We start from the raw sequence: 14,991 nt of genomic DNA on the forward strand, positions 1-14,991 counted from the left end.
GTCAATGCAACACTGGTGCTGTGCAAAATACCAACAAACGAGAACCGAAGAAAAAAGGGGGAGTCAACTAAGAAAGCGAAAATCAGAAAAATTAGTTGGAAACTTATCTGGACAAAATTTGAGCGTAATTTTTTGTAAAAATGGAATACGAAAGCGTTTTGATTGTGAAGCCGGAGGTATTTATTTACAAAATCCCACCACGCGCCAGCAACAGAGGTTACAGGTAAGCGATTCGCGGTGGCGGTGCTCCAGTGGGAAAAGTGTGTTCGTGGAAAATTTGTTCGTTTTCCCCATTTCTTGCTTGCCATGGTTTTTTGTTTTTCATTGCCACTGCCAAGCAACGACGACAAAGAATCTAAGTTGAAAAAAATTTAAATTGCTACTGCTAGCAATGGACCACGTCAACGAGAGCATAGCAAAGTTTACATTAAATTGTGACGAATATCTAAAAGAATTCGATGAGATGGTCAATAAGAGAGAGCGCTTTATTGATTGTCCTTAACCGCAGCTTCTTTTCGGCAAGGTTACGTTTCAAGTTCAAAAGCAATTGATTTTTCGGCGCATCAAATCTCTTGTTTGAATGGGATCTTAACAATTTTTATGGGAAATATGGATGCGTCAAGGCCTTTAAATAAACTTTTGCCGCTTTTATGTGCTTTTCGAATTAGTCAAACATTTTGCTTAGATATTTAAAATACTTTACAAATAATGGTTGTATGTTGTTGTTTTTTTTCTACTACTTATACACAGAGCTGCAGATTGGAATCTTGGTGAACCCACATGGACTGGCCGCATGCGTTTGGTGGCCAAAGGCACAGCATGCAATCTTAAGCTGGAAGACAAGACGACGGGTGCGCTTTTCGCCAATTGCCCAATTGATACATATCCTGGTGTTGCTATAGAGGCGGTTTCAGACAGTTCCCGTTACTTCGTAATACGTGTGCAGGACGATAACGGTAGTTAACATAAGCAGATGTAAAAATATTATATATTTTAGAAGATATTATATATTTGTGTACTCGTAGGTCGCTCCGCCTTTTTGGGTCTAGGTTTTGGTGATCGTTCAGATTCATTCGACTTAAATGTAGCATTGCAGGATCATTTCAAGTGGGTGAAAAACCAGGAACAAATTGAAAAAGAGAAAACGGAGCCCAAACAACAGCTCGATTTGGGTTTCAAAGAAGGCGAAACTATCAAAATTAACATGCGAATAACAGTGAGAACTAACGCAGTATAAAAACAACTTTGGTACCATAAAAATTAATGTGGCTTCTGTTATTTTCTATTTTATGCAATAGAAAAAAGATGGTTCGGAGGGCACTGCACGCACTGGCAAAGCTAAACCTTCTTCTGGTATTTTGCCTCCACCGCCAGGTGGCATCGGCAAGATTGCACCACCACCTTCGGGAGCCGGCGGTTCAGTGCGACAAAGTCCGGGTACATCGCCTGCACACAAAGCACCTGGCAGTGCAGGCACCGAATGGACGGATTACGCCTCAGCAGGGTAAGTTTTGCCGTTGAATCAATCAAAAAAAATATTAATAACTTACTATTGTACCTGATTACAGTGGCCAAGGCCAGGCACAACAGCAACAGAATACTACAAATGCAAATTGGGTGCAATTCTAATTAGGTTTAAACAAATATTTACATGCATACAAACATAACTCATTCAGATACACCTACATAACTGCAAATGTGTAATACATACATGCATGTATGCGCATTTGTATGTACGTTAATAACATACTAAAGCTAGCAGGATATAACGACAAGCGAAAAATTAAAATTAAAAAAAAAAAAATAATAAAGCTTTTGGCCAGAATCGTACTGCATATAATTTATTGCATTCATGTTAGTAATATTTTGCGCGGGTATATATATAAATATATGTAACAGTAAACATACGATATCGACAATTTAACGAAATTTATGAAATTAGCAAAAAGTTTAAACGGTAATCAAACCAGTTTATGGTATAGCGAAAATGTAAAAGAAAAGAAAAAGCGTGGCAAATGTGTATGTAAAACTTGTTAATGTAATATAAAGTAAAATATTAGAGTTCAGTTTATTAGTAAAATTATATCTTAATTATACAATAAAATTTTTGGAAAACCATACATATATACATACATATACACGAAGAATTATAATATTAAGCTGATTAAGAAATTCAATTAACAAACTTCTCTGATGTAGCATTAACATGGCATTAATTGTAAATTTGTGTTAAAAATATTAACTTACTTTTTGTGAAGTATTTCAAAAATGTGTGCGATTTCAAAAATTAGTTAAATTCGTTTGGTAAGTCAAAAGTACTAACATTATGAAATGTACTTACATCATTTGCGTCGATTATATTCGCCTTATACAATACAATTTTTTTTTTCTTTTTTAATTCACATTTGCATACACATTCCATTTTGTATTATTGTTGGTTTGACGATTGTCTTTTAGCACGAATTATGTTTCAAAAAAAACATATAGCTTATTATTCTAGTATTTTCAAAAACTATGTGATCTTTTGTTCGGAAATAAATTGCGTTTGTATTGAGCGATACATATTTACGTGCTTAAATAATTTACGTGATGAATTGCACGCCATCCACCATTATGACTGTAATCAACTGAAAATTGTATTAAATGTAAAAAAGTTCATTATAGAATGTCGCAGCATAGCCTAAAATGTATTTATATGAAGCGCGCGTATTTAGATTGTTCAGCGCTTTTGCAATTACGTAGTGCGTGAATTTATTGAATTTAGTATTTTGTTGCATATTGAAAAGAAGCTCTTTGAGACCCCAATAATCGATTGAAAACTGTTTGCAAATGGCAATAATTGTTTCTATAAACTCATCAATTACTAATTTCAAAGTAACAAGTTTAAAGCCTCAAAATCTAGCAAATAAATGTGAAAAAATATATTTTTATTTTATTACATATTTATGTGTGCGCTGGTTTGATTTTGAGGTTATGAGTATGTAAAGTAAATTTTAAAACTAAGTTATGTATGTATTTAAAACTGCAAATTGGTGAATATCGATGCCGAAACTAAGTAAAAACTATTATTTTTATTTACAAAATAAATAAACTTAACTTGAAAAGAAGGAATGCTAAAGAAAGGCATTCCAAACACACATCGATTGATTTCAATGGCATTTTTGGCAGTAAGATTAGGTGTGCATTAGTTAATCTAGGATTATTTCGCATAAATTTGGAATTAATGCCTACAAAGGGTTAACCTGTTAGGGTTATTTGGCGTAAATTTGAAATTAATAACTTCAAAGGGTTAACCTGTTTGGTTTATTTGGCATAAATTTGAAATTAATGACTTCAAAGGGGTAACCTGGGTGGGCAAATGCTGTATTTTTTTCTTTGGTAAAAGCTAACATTTTTTTTGTTTTCTTTGGCAAAAGCTAAAATTTTTGTTTTTTTTTGTTTTATTTGGCAAAAGCTATAATTTTTTTTTTTTTTGTTATCTTTGACAGAAGCTGAACAATTTGTTTTTTTGTTTGTTATCTTTGACAAAAGTTAAAAATTTGTTTTTATTTTTGTTTACTTTGGCCAAGCTAAAATTTTTTTTTTGTTTTCTGTGACAAAAGCTGAACAAATTTTATTTTCTTTGACAAAAGCTAAACAATTTTTTTTGTTTTCTTTGGCAAAAGCTAAAATTTTTTTTTTTGTTATCTTTGACAAAAGCTGAAAATGTTGTTTTTCTTTGGCAAAAGCTAAACTTTTTTTGTTTTCTTTCGCAAAAGCTAAATTCTTTTTTTTTTTTTTTGGTTTTCTTTGGCAAAAGCTAAATTTTTTTTTTGTTCTTTGTGTTTTCATTGGCAAAATATAAAAATTGTTTTTTCTTTGGCAAAAGCTAAATTTTTTTTTCTTTTCTTTCGCAAAAGCAAAATTTTTTTTTGGTTTCTTTGGCAAAAGCTAAATTTTTTTTTTTTTGTTATCTTTGACAAAACTTTTTTTCTTTGACAAACGCTGAAATTTTTTTTTGTTTTCTTTGGCAAAAGCTAATTTGTTTTTTTTTTTGGCAAAAGCTAAAAATTTTTTTTTTGTCTTTGGCAAAAGCTAAAAATTGTCTTTGCCTTTCCTTTGGCAAAAGGTAAAATTTTTGTTTTTTTTTTGTTTTGTTTGGCAAAGACTAAAAAAATTTTTTTGTGTTTTCTTTGGCAAAAGCAAATTTTTTTCATTTTTTGTTTTCTTTAGCAAAAGCTAAATATTTTGTTTGGAAAATATTTCCATATATCTGCATTAATAACAAAATCATTCCGTTTACGTTCTGTATTTGAAAGATGTCAGATGATCAGATTAAAGTAAAAAAATGGATATATGTATTATTTATTTATTTCCTCAGTTTAGGATTGGTAGCGGCAGGCTAATCGCCTACCCTGTCAGAAATCTGATCGATTAAAGTAACCGATGCAAGTAACCAAAATGTCTTCCTGAGGCCTTATGCTCCCAAGAGGAGTGAACGAGGAAAAAAACTTATTTCGCAAAAAACATTTATTTTGAATATGATTGAAAATTTATGATATTTTCATGAAAATCTTTTTTCATAGCAATGACAACTGCAGCGAAATTTGTTCTTTATCTCACTTTTGAAAATTTCGCTGTGGTCGACCAATCATTGGGATGAAATCTTCAAAGAGGACTACTGCTCACGATGGAAAATGAATCACATATAGCTCCTGGTGACGCTCAAGCATGAATGTTCTGCAGCTTATATGTATGTGTGCGTGTCGCTAATATCTAAAATTTTTGATTTTCATCATGCAAAAGCCGACAACAAGTATGTGTGACACGAAGCAAGTACGAGTGTCACCCGACACGCACACATATAAGCCTGCTGGACATGCATGCTTGAGCGTCACAAGGGGCTAATACAGTAATAATGTAAACACATTTACAGTCTGGTGTTTCTAGAGGCTCCAAACGTCACTTCGTGGAAAACTGGCGCCAAAGATTTCAATGGTAAAAATGCAGTGTGTTTCATCGTCGATGTATTTTTTGACTCGATGCATCGATATTTTTTAATACATCAGAGGGCATACATCCATTTGCGTAGGATTTTGCAGGTATTATTTCACAATAAAAAAGGTATTAGCAAAATTAACAAAATTTAAATTTAATTACTGTAATTGAGCTAAATAATAAAAGAAGTCAAGTCATTAGATGGGTATCGTCTTAATAACATGAGCATACCAAATTTATGTTATGCAGATGATGCCATATTAATTGCGGACTCTGAAGACAATTTGCAAAGATTACTACATAAGTTTGTAGTTACAGCCAAACAGTTTAATATGGAGGTCTCCAGAGAGAAAAAAAAGTTTAGTAGTTGCCAAGAATGCGATCAGATACAAACTTGAAATAGAAAGGACGATGATAGAGCAAGTTATGAAATTTAAATACCTGGGGATAGAAATATCCAGTAACCGCGACATTATTAAGGAAGCGAGATGTATGCAGGGCGCACGTATTGCAGGTTGCATTGGGGATGTTGTATGGTGGAACAAATATATGACCACTGAAAGCAAGACGCGTATATACAAGACTGTAAAAAGACCAATCCTGACCTATGGAGCCGAAGAACGAGCTGAAAATGCAAAAACAAAACAGCTCCTGCGTACAGCTGAAATGCAAGTTCTACGATTCATCGCAAGAAAAAGACGTCTTGACTGCATTAGAAACGAGGTCATTCGCGACGAAACTGGTGTTAATGACGTAGTGAAGTTTATAAGAACAGGAAGACGAGCTTGGAATGATCACGTTTCTAGAGCTAGTGACAACAAAATTATCCGAATAGCAAGGGACTATATACCATATGGAAAGCGCGGACCTGGAAGACCACCAAAGAGGCGCGAAAGCTGGATTTTGACATCAGCGGAAGGACAATAACATTTCGTCATTTTGATTTTTAATAATACTTTGTAATTTATTACTATGTAATTGTGTGAAGAAAAACAGAATAAGAAGAAGAAGAGCTAATTGTGTTGAATCGGGCCAAAAACTTTTTCTTAAAACCATAGAAATGATAACAATTTTAATTCTTCCTTAATGTTTGGGTTAGGTTAGGGTTGATATTATTTTATTATTTAATATTATATGGGGGACGACCACAAAATATAACCTAAAAATTGAAATTGCTTCATTTAAGAAACTTAATTTGTTTGAGTAGGGTGGATACCAAACCTGTAATCAAAAGTTTTCAAAAAAAAAAACTTCTTCTTCTTCTTAATTGGCGCTATAACCGCTTAGCGCTTAAAAATTCAAATGATCATTTTTTTGTTATTTTCTTTTCCACAGTTTTGAAAATCGAAATGATCATTTTTTGTTTTTTTTTATTTTGTACAATTGAAAACTTAAATAGCTGCCAATGTATGATACTATAGATGCTAGTTTTCAAAAACACTCAATCGCATATTTATGCATCGAGTGGAAAATTTTCGATGCCTCGAAGCAAAACATTGATATTTTTTGTGCATCGATTTTTATCGATATTTCTAACTGCAGTTTGAGAGGAGCTGCAAAAATACTCTCGCGCAATATTATCTTCCCTTGAATTCATGTTTCACTTGGATTAAAATTTTGATATTAGATTTTTTTATGCTTAACTGATGTGGTTGTGCGAAAATTCGTTATATCATTAAATTAACGTAGGTTTTTGAGTGAAATATTTAAATAATAGCAAAACAAGTAGTAAAAATTTGAATTGTGCAAATAAAAAAAATAACTGTATACTAATTAGCTACTGAGATTGCAATTTCAATAGTAAGAAGTTTTAGTTTTTATAAATTTAAATAAGATATGTGGAAATATTCTTTTCTCCATACAGGAAAGTATTTTGAAGATAGCGCTAATATTTTGTAAATAAGGCTAATCAGAAGATGTGTTATCTGGTAAGAATATAATACGGAGCGTCTAATTCTAACCAATCCATTCCTACTCAGTCAATCAACGCCTACTATTGCCGACAGTAGAGTAATTAAGCCAAACAAAGCATTAACTGAACATACCCCAAAACAAGCATCAGCTGTGTTTGCTATTGGTTGGCAGAATTATTTATTTCGCCTCAATTAGAATTAAAGCTAATATTACAGCCTAAAATTAAATAATCCTGCGATTTGTTAGTGTTGAGCGGAGAATTTTTAACATAATTAACAAATACAATGTATACTCTACTGCATGGCTTCTACAAGTACCTCACACAAAAGGAGGAATACTGTGTAGTAATTTTGGGACTGGACAATGCTGGCAAAACGGTTCGGTTGCTCCGCTTATCGTTGTTTAATTACCAACATATTTCATTTATATGCAGACTTATCTGGAGGCAGCGAAAACAAAATTTACAAAGAACTACAAGGGTATGAATCCGACGAAGATCACAACAACGGTAGGCTTGAACATTGGCACAATAGACGTAGCAGGTGTGCGATTGAATTTCTGGGATTTAGGAGGTCAGCAAGAGTTGCAATCACTATGGGATAAGTACTACCAGGAATCGCATGGTGTAATTTATGTGATAGACTCGAATGATCGCGAACGCATGGATGAGTCGAAGGCGATTTTTGGTTAATATGAAATAGCAAATTGTCTTCTAAGCAAAGTGAAGTGAAAATGAGTGCTTGATTACTTGCAGATAAAATGATCAAAAACGAATTGCTCTCAGGGGTGCCACTACTAATTCTAGCCAATAAGCAGGATCTGCCTGATGTAATGGGCGTGCGCGATATCAAACCTGTTTTCCAACAATCTGGCGCGTTAATCGGACGTCGCGATTGTTTGACAATGCCAGTGTCAGCGCTCACAGGGTAGGCAATAAAAATAATAGCGTTTTATAGTACCATGACAATATTTTGAATTTGTCAACTTATTACACTACAGCGAAGGCGTTGATGAAGGCATTAAATGGTTGGTTGAAGCAATCAAGCGACATTCCATAGTGAGGCCGCCACGCGAGAATGATTGATCGAGCGCTTAGTATTTTGTATGCAGCTCTTTTACAATGGAAAATATGAAACTGTAAATTGTGCATATTTGTGCAAATTTGTATGTGTAAATTTTTATAATAAGTATTTACAAGTATACCATATACATATTACGTTTAGTTATTCGCTTATGGAAAATAACTTTTACTAAATTTTAGTTTTAGGCGTCATAATAAGTATATTGAAAAATGCAAACAATTTTAAATTTTAATAAAATCAAACATTTTGTAATAAATGCAAAATCACAATTACCATAAGTAGAGAATGCAGATGGGACTTTAAAAAGATTAAGAGAATATTTCCATACAACCAAACTGTCAACCCCTCTTCAAGCGCAACCACTCTACCTTTGCTGCTTATCAGTTGGTACTCCAATTAATACTTTACCGAGTAGCTGATAAAATGTTCTGACTTTTGTTAAATTCGTACGTTTTATTTTTTCAAGTGTTCCCCACTGCTTGCTCTCTCAAGCCATTTTAACATTATTTACCTACATGTACACACATGCTTTCCAGATAACATAAAACTTTTGATATCAATGTAGAGCAGCAGGTAGTAGGAGATGTGTCAGAATTTTTGGTGCTTGCTAACGCGAATTAGCTCATCGGTCTGCACAACTTGCATTTAATAGAGCAGAGCGTTCTTTAAATAGGCGCTCGTGCACTCTTGAGGTCGATTTCACTAGGGTTTGAAATGTTATTCAGTATAACTTAGACGCTATTGTATGCGGTAGGAATCGACAGGTGTGCTAGCGTTACATCAATACAAACGTGTTAACAAGTGGTTTTTCGGTATATGTCTCTATATATGAAATAGATTAACATGCTGAATATTCTATAAATGATTCATTTTTCGAAGTGCATTTAAAAATTATTGTGCAAATATTATTGTAATATTACTCTCTAAGGGCGAGAACCAACCATTCATTTCAGTGGATATAATAATAAATATAACAAGTCGTCGAAGGAATCAAAACGGTATTACCTACATAAAAAAAGACAAACATATATAAAAAGTCTCATTTAAGATAACAAATAGCTACTATCGCGACATCGTTTTACCCGCTTATCAGCAACAGTCAGTGAGTGATATCGAATTTTTCGTGGTTTCTTGTACATTTTTGGTGAATGGTGTGAATTGCAAAAACTAGTTACGTTCATATGTATATGTGTTAAACAAATAAGAGTATAAGTAAATATTAAAATTAAGTAGAATTAAAATTAAAATAGTTTTGTGCGTGACACTAAATTTCATAATTTCCTGCAGTTGAGCCACGATGTACCCATATTACGAACCAGATTGGAGTGTTTTGCCGCCTGAAAATAATCGCAGGTACTTAACATTGTTAATGCATTTTTTTTATCTGTTTTAGAAAATATTTACAAGTAGTTTGTCTTATTGGCTGTTAAAGCAAAGGGAAATGGGAATGTGAACGCCCACCAAATCTATGCAATTTTTCATACGATATGCTGCTTATACATATGTACATATGTATGTCTAAATAAATAGATATTTTGCTATAAGCTAAAGAATATTACAATCAATCAATTGTTCATATTTTCGAAAAAAAAAAAACTATAGTACACTAGGCGCAAAAAGAGTCGTCTAATTCGCAAGCAAAAAAAAATCAAAATATATCGTGATTGTAGGCATTATTCGGATAGTCAATTAGATTAAATATAATATTCAAATAACAACAAATTTTAACTTCGACTTTTATAACCTCAATATATATAAGTACCTATGTATAAGTAAGTAGCCACAGATTATAATCTCCTTATATGTACGCCACCAGCCAGCGCAACTAATTCTACTTGTTCATTTCCACGGCAGTCGGTTCTACATTACCGAAACGACCCGGATTTATATCCGGCCAAATTACCACTCCAGCCGCATTCCCTATGTGTAAGAATGGGGAATATTTATGCTGCTACAACAACAACAATTCTACTTGTTGGTGAAATTGTTTTTTTTTTTTAAGTGAAATTTCTTAGGCGTCGATGGACGAGCGAGAATGGAGAGTAAAATTTCAAGGCCATGCAACGTTTTGGGCATTTTCGTTCCGCGAAAGAGAAAAAAGATATAACGTAGAGGAAAAGTAGAGAGAGAGCTATACCTTATATAAATCTTAGATACACTTTCGGCAGAGCTTTTCCTCGTGGTTGCTAATTTCTAGTGAGAAATAACACTGCCTATTTTTTAGCGATTTTCTTTTGGTGCAAGCTTATAGGAAATATATTTTTTGTGCCTACTTTGTGGCGCTATATTTCCTGGGGGCCTACTGTTTTGGCCTTTTTTTTTGGCTAGTGCTTGTGCGTACTATAAAGTGCTATCCATTCCGGCCTGGGATTTATTGGTATTGCCTTGCGGTAATTTGTGCCGTTGCTGCGATCCTGGAATCGCTGCGTTTGTGCGGATGAAAAACGCTCGGAGTAGTGCGCGTTGTTGCCACGGTTTGTGTACGGCGTTTACCTACACCGGTCGATCCTTCTCCTTTTTTTGTAAATTTTTTCTATTTGTATTCTCTGCAAATGTTGCGACTTCATATAGATATATATTCTTTCTCTCTCTCTCTCTCCCATTCTCTCTCGGGTCTCTCCCTCTTTCTTTGTTTGTCTTTGTCGCACTTTTTTCTTTGTTCATTCCTCTCGGGAGCATAGGGCCTCGACAAGACTCAGTCTTGCGTTGGTTTCGTTAATCTATTTTGATTTCTGACAGGATAGGTGATCAACCTGCCGCTATCAGTTCTAAGTGCTGGAAATGCTCACCTGTCGTTGCTTATGAACAATGCCTTCTTACTGCTTTGAGCGCCATCTGTGCTTCACATTTTTCTGGCAGAAGTATCACACAAATGGTTGAGGAGATCGCTAAATTTTGAGTGTGTCTGCGCTATTACTGCGATTGTCCGCTTCCTCTTACTGGCGCCGCTCATGCAATGTATAACTGTGTGTTTTTCTTCGTTTTTGCTTGTTTTAGCAGCCACAATGCAAATAATGCGCAGACTATTGTGCGGGAGTAAGGATGGAAAGGATACGTTTTTCGGGTTGAGGAATGATATTTGTTTTGTTTTTTTAGAAACAGGGAAAGTAAGTTAATTCGAAAAAGTACGAGGACCGTGCTTTACGTGGGATTCAAACCCACAACTTCTGGGATGGCAGGATAGTGCACTTGCGCTAGAGTACCGAGGCAGCTGTGTGGGTCACATAGAGGCAGTAAAATCTGGGCACGATCCCCACTGCTGCTAAAATCAGTGAAAAGTTATAAAAATCAAAAAAATCATAATCATACAAAATGTTTTTCTGCTGTGGCTGTTGTTGTTGTAGTTGTCTAAACAATCCCCATATATATAGTGGAAATGCTGCTGAAGTGACAGTCCCTCGCCGGATATGCATCCGGGGCGTTCCGGTTACGTAGAACCGACTGTCGTGGGAACGCTAAGGTTTTTTCTAATAACGGGCCTCAAGCAATAACGATTTTCGGAGAGCATTCATGACATGGAAATGCTTCTCATAAAAACCACTTGCAGTTCAAAGGGGTCCTAATGTGAAGCCGGAACCTTTCAGCTAATTGAAACAACTGCTAAAAATTTGCAGAGATTGCAACGTCTAAGGGCTTTTAACTTTCACTACCTTCATACATTTTCCGTTTCCAATCCTATTTCAAGAGTGAGTGCTCAGGTACTTTTAAAGTTTTTAAAGGTTGCGCATTAGGAAATGCCTCCATAATATTAAGTAACTGTATACGTAACTGTAAACGCCGAAAAAAGTGAATTTTTTCTGAGAAAACTTTTAAATTTATTGCTCTAAGAATTTGTACATATGTATATTATGTTGTATTTACTGTATTTTAAGACTTAACTGTATTTAAGGACTTAGTATTAGTAAAAATATTTATTTGGAAAGGAGCTACAGTTGATCTCCGGGAGCTCCTCTCAAAAAAGACGTTTTGCGGTGACCACTATGTCTCTGAAATAAGAAAACCAAACAGATTTCGTTAAAGTAATGTTAAATCAAGTAATTAATCGAAGGAATGAGAAAAATAAATTTTTTTGACAAAATGGCGGTTCCTCAAAACAAACTAACAAAAAAGAATCGATTTTTGACCAAAATTTCGGCCTTAAATTGTCTATAAAAAAAAGGTTTATCGGTGGGAAAAAATCTTCGATTAATTACTTAAAAATATATTTAAAAAGCTCGCGTTAAAATTTGAGACACATCGGTTTAGACGTTTTCGAGTCATGTTGGTCACCGACTTTGAAAACACCATTTTGAGAGCTGCCGGAGCCTTGTACTTTCAAGCACTCTGAAATGCCTTTGCAAATTTGCACTAAACTTCGAAAATATTCACCGGAACGATATTAAATTTTCTGTGTGTATTCTTAAATATATGTACATTAAGAACAAAAAAAAATAAAAATACAAAAAAATTAATTTTTTGAAAATTCTAACTGTATATGACCCCTTAAACCATTCTTTTGACAATTTTCGCTTTTTATTAGTGGATTTTTCTTTTTTTCTTATATTTTTACATCAATAATAAGTGACGCAACTGTGTCTATTTTTATTACCACGATTTTTAACACTTCTCTATAAAAATAGTGAGCGAAATAAAATCGTCAAAGAAATTGGATTGAAAGTTCGCCTGTGTGTGTCAAGGTGTCAAGTTGGGTGGTAAAGGCCTTGCTTGAAACTGTAGCGCCCTTCATTTGCAAAATAGCATATTTGGATCTCCAGTTAAAGCACCTATCAAGGATAAAACACCATAATCCTTAATTTTAGAAAGTTAATATTTATAATTCAGTCTGGAAGTATTTTAGCATAATAAAAAAAGCAATGCGTTTACATGTATCGTTTTAAACCGTTACTTCTGTTTCTTACCATTTTTCATAGGATCTGTTTTAGATTAAAATTTTTTACAGCTTATTCAAAGTATTAAAAAAAGTTTGGAATAATCGCTTGTAACATTGGAACTTCTCAGATATTGCGGAACGTAGCAAGTGAATTTCTGGTAGAAATACGGTTACTATTTACGATATTCGGTATAATTCCCTGCTTTGTTCAAATTGCTTTTGGGCGTGATTATATACATGGTTATTGTAATGGCAGATTTGCCTACGTGCCGTGAGCTAAAGTGCCTCCCTGATTCGAACCCCACCCAAAAACAAAAAATAATAATAAATAATTGGCGCGAGGACTTCAGTTAGATGTTTGGCCGAAGTCCTTCTTCCTATTTCGAACCCAACCTAAGAGGTTAGGAGTAGTCAGAATTTTCAAAAAATTGTTTTTTTTTTGGCATTTTTTTAAAGCATAACGCCTTAAAAATATTGTGTGAAAATTTGAAGTGAATCTGACAAATACTTTTCGAGTTATTCAACAATTAACAAAGGGCGCTCAGGCGCTCCGGAGCTCGATAGCAAAACTTTAAAGGTGTTTTTCTCAAAATTATGTTTTTTGAACTGGTGATCACTGTAACCGTAAAAACCGCTTGGTAGATTTCAATCAAATTTATACTGCTTTTGAAAAAAATAAACATCTCGTGCCTGATTGAATTTTTTTTAATTTCGATTTAAAAAAAATTTATTTTCGGTTTTTTTCCGAAAATCTGAAAAATATTTCCTCAGTCCTACATATTGTTAATTTTAAAAGAAAAAAGCATCGATCAATCACAAGATTATCTATTAATAAAACTAATTTCTCTTGTCCCATTGAACGGGTCGAAACATGATGTATTAGTGCTATTGTTTTATTTTTTTTTTAAAGAAAGCAATTGACTAGCAAAATTATGGAAAATTATAATTTTTTCGGGCCTCTGACTACCCCTAACCGCCTAATCTACTCTAATTTGAGGCACTCTACTGCTCTGCGAAAAAAATTCATAGACGCTTTTGTGAAATGTTTGTTGAATTAATAGGGTCACTAATAAAATATTTGTACATATATATATACTATTAACTTCCTCCTTAAATTTCTTAACTCCTTCAAATATGTACATTTTATATGAGTAAAACTCGTTAAATTTTTATTATTATTATTATTTATTAAAAAAAGTATAAAAGACCAAACTTATTGTCCAGAATCAAATTTAAAAAATTATTTCAATAAGAAATTTTATTTTATTATCAGAGTTACGATATTAACTTATTTTATAATTTTAAAATATTTTCTTTCTATAATTTCTGCACCACTGTGTATAAATTTCACAAATTAGTAACCCTACTAAATACACCATCCCGAAATGCACCGTTTTTATCGATTTCGCTTTTTGCTGTCAACGTTGTTTCGTCTTTTTTAGCCCCGTTCGTTGCCACTTGACAAGTTCCGTCAGTCGTGTTGGTCGTTTGTCATCGGTTAGCAAAAAAGTGGTTTTATTTTGTGAAAATCCAATTTATTTGTTTAATTTTTAGTTTTCCCCACACCTGTTTGTGTGTAAATTCGTTGAAAACCCGTAAAAAGTTAATTGTAAGCGGCAAACTACGAAATAAACGCTACATTCCAGTAGAAAATAAGTGAATAAAAATCGGGCGAACACATCACAAGGAAGAAAATGTAAATTGATGCGTTGTGAAAAAATAAGCGTAGAAAAGACGAAACAAGTTAAAAAGAGTAGGTAAAGGAGCAGCAGTGAACGTGAACAATTGTATGTGCAAGCAAAGGAAAACGTAAACGTCAAGAGATTCGCAACTGAAAAGGTTAAATACGTGAATTTGGATAAAAAAAAGTGCAAATTAATTGAAATATCATGTAAGCATATTGCATAAAACCAAAAAAGTGTTTTACGAAAGTTGACGCATTCAAGAAATGGAAATCCATTTTCGACATTTGATCGCAATTGGAGCACTGAAGGCATGCACTGTGCTGGTGCAACGTACAAAGATTTTGCCTTTAAAGAGTGCAAGGAATTTTTTTGCCGCCACTGCAGCCTCTAGCCTAGCTTTAGCACCTGTGGTCAACGGTTCTAGTCTTCTACTCTATGACTACTTTTACCCATATATGCATAA

The 14,991-nt window shown here is 33.8% G+C and overlaps 3 protein-coding genes across 11 annotated transcripts in view; all 3 read left to right on the forward strand.

Moving 5' to 3' along the window:
• On the forward strand, positions 1-2,924 carry LOC128857149 (NECAP-like protein CG9132). Of its 2 annotated transcripts, none has more exons than XM_054092750.1 (5): positions 1-223; positions 751-956; positions 1,026-1,216; positions 1,299-1,504; positions 1,569-2,924. In XM_054092750.1, exons 1-5 carry the CDS (start codon positions 141-143, stop codon positions 1,627-1,629), a joined length of 747 nt encoding a protein of 248 aa, XP_053948725.1. In that variant the 5' UTR covers positions 1-140; the 3' UTR covers positions 1,630-2,924. The 2 variants fall into 2 exon arrangements, with proteins under 2 accessions (XP_053948725.1, XP_053948726.1); XM_054092751.1 differs by lacking the exon at positions 1-223 and adding an exon at positions 378-523.
• Positions 2,925-7,004: 4,080 nt separating this feature from the next.
• On the forward strand, positions 7,005-8,205 carry LOC128857150 (ADP-ribosylation factor-related protein 1). Its single transcript, XM_054092752.1, has 4 exons — positions 7,005-7,268; positions 7,325-7,577; positions 7,646-7,817; positions 7,891-8,205. The coding sequence occupies exons 1-4, from the start codon at positions 7,176-7,178 to the stop codon at positions 7,973-7,975; spliced, it is 603 nt and encodes a 200-aa protein (XP_053948727.1). The 5' UTR covers positions 7,005-7,175; the 3' UTR covers positions 7,976-8,205.
• Positions 8,206-9,260: 1,055 nt separating this feature from the next.
• Positions 9,261-14,991, forward strand: part of LOC128857151 (AP-1 complex subunit gamma-1) — a 37,501-nt gene continuing 31,770 nt past the window's right edge. For 2 of the 8 annotated variants that reach the window (XM_054092753.1, XM_054092759.1), the window contains exon 1: positions 9,261-9,326. In XM_054092753.1, the coding sequence (XP_053948728.1) occupies positions 9,271-9,326 (56 nt within the window). In that variant the 5' untranslated portion in view covers positions 9,261-9,270. Of the gene's footprint in view, positions 9,327-14,283; positions 14,735-14,991 lie in introns of those variants that run through there. The other 6 variants (XM_054092754.1, XM_054092760.1, XM_054092755.1 and 3 more) reach the window with 5 other exon arrangements.

Source organism: Anastrepha ludens, chromosome 3, assembly GCF_028408465.1.
Source record: "Anastrepha ludens isolate Willacy chromosome 3, idAnaLude1.1, whole genome shotgun sequence".
NCBI lineage: Eukaryota > Metazoa > Arthropoda > Insecta > Diptera > Tephritidae > Anastrepha > Anastrepha ludens.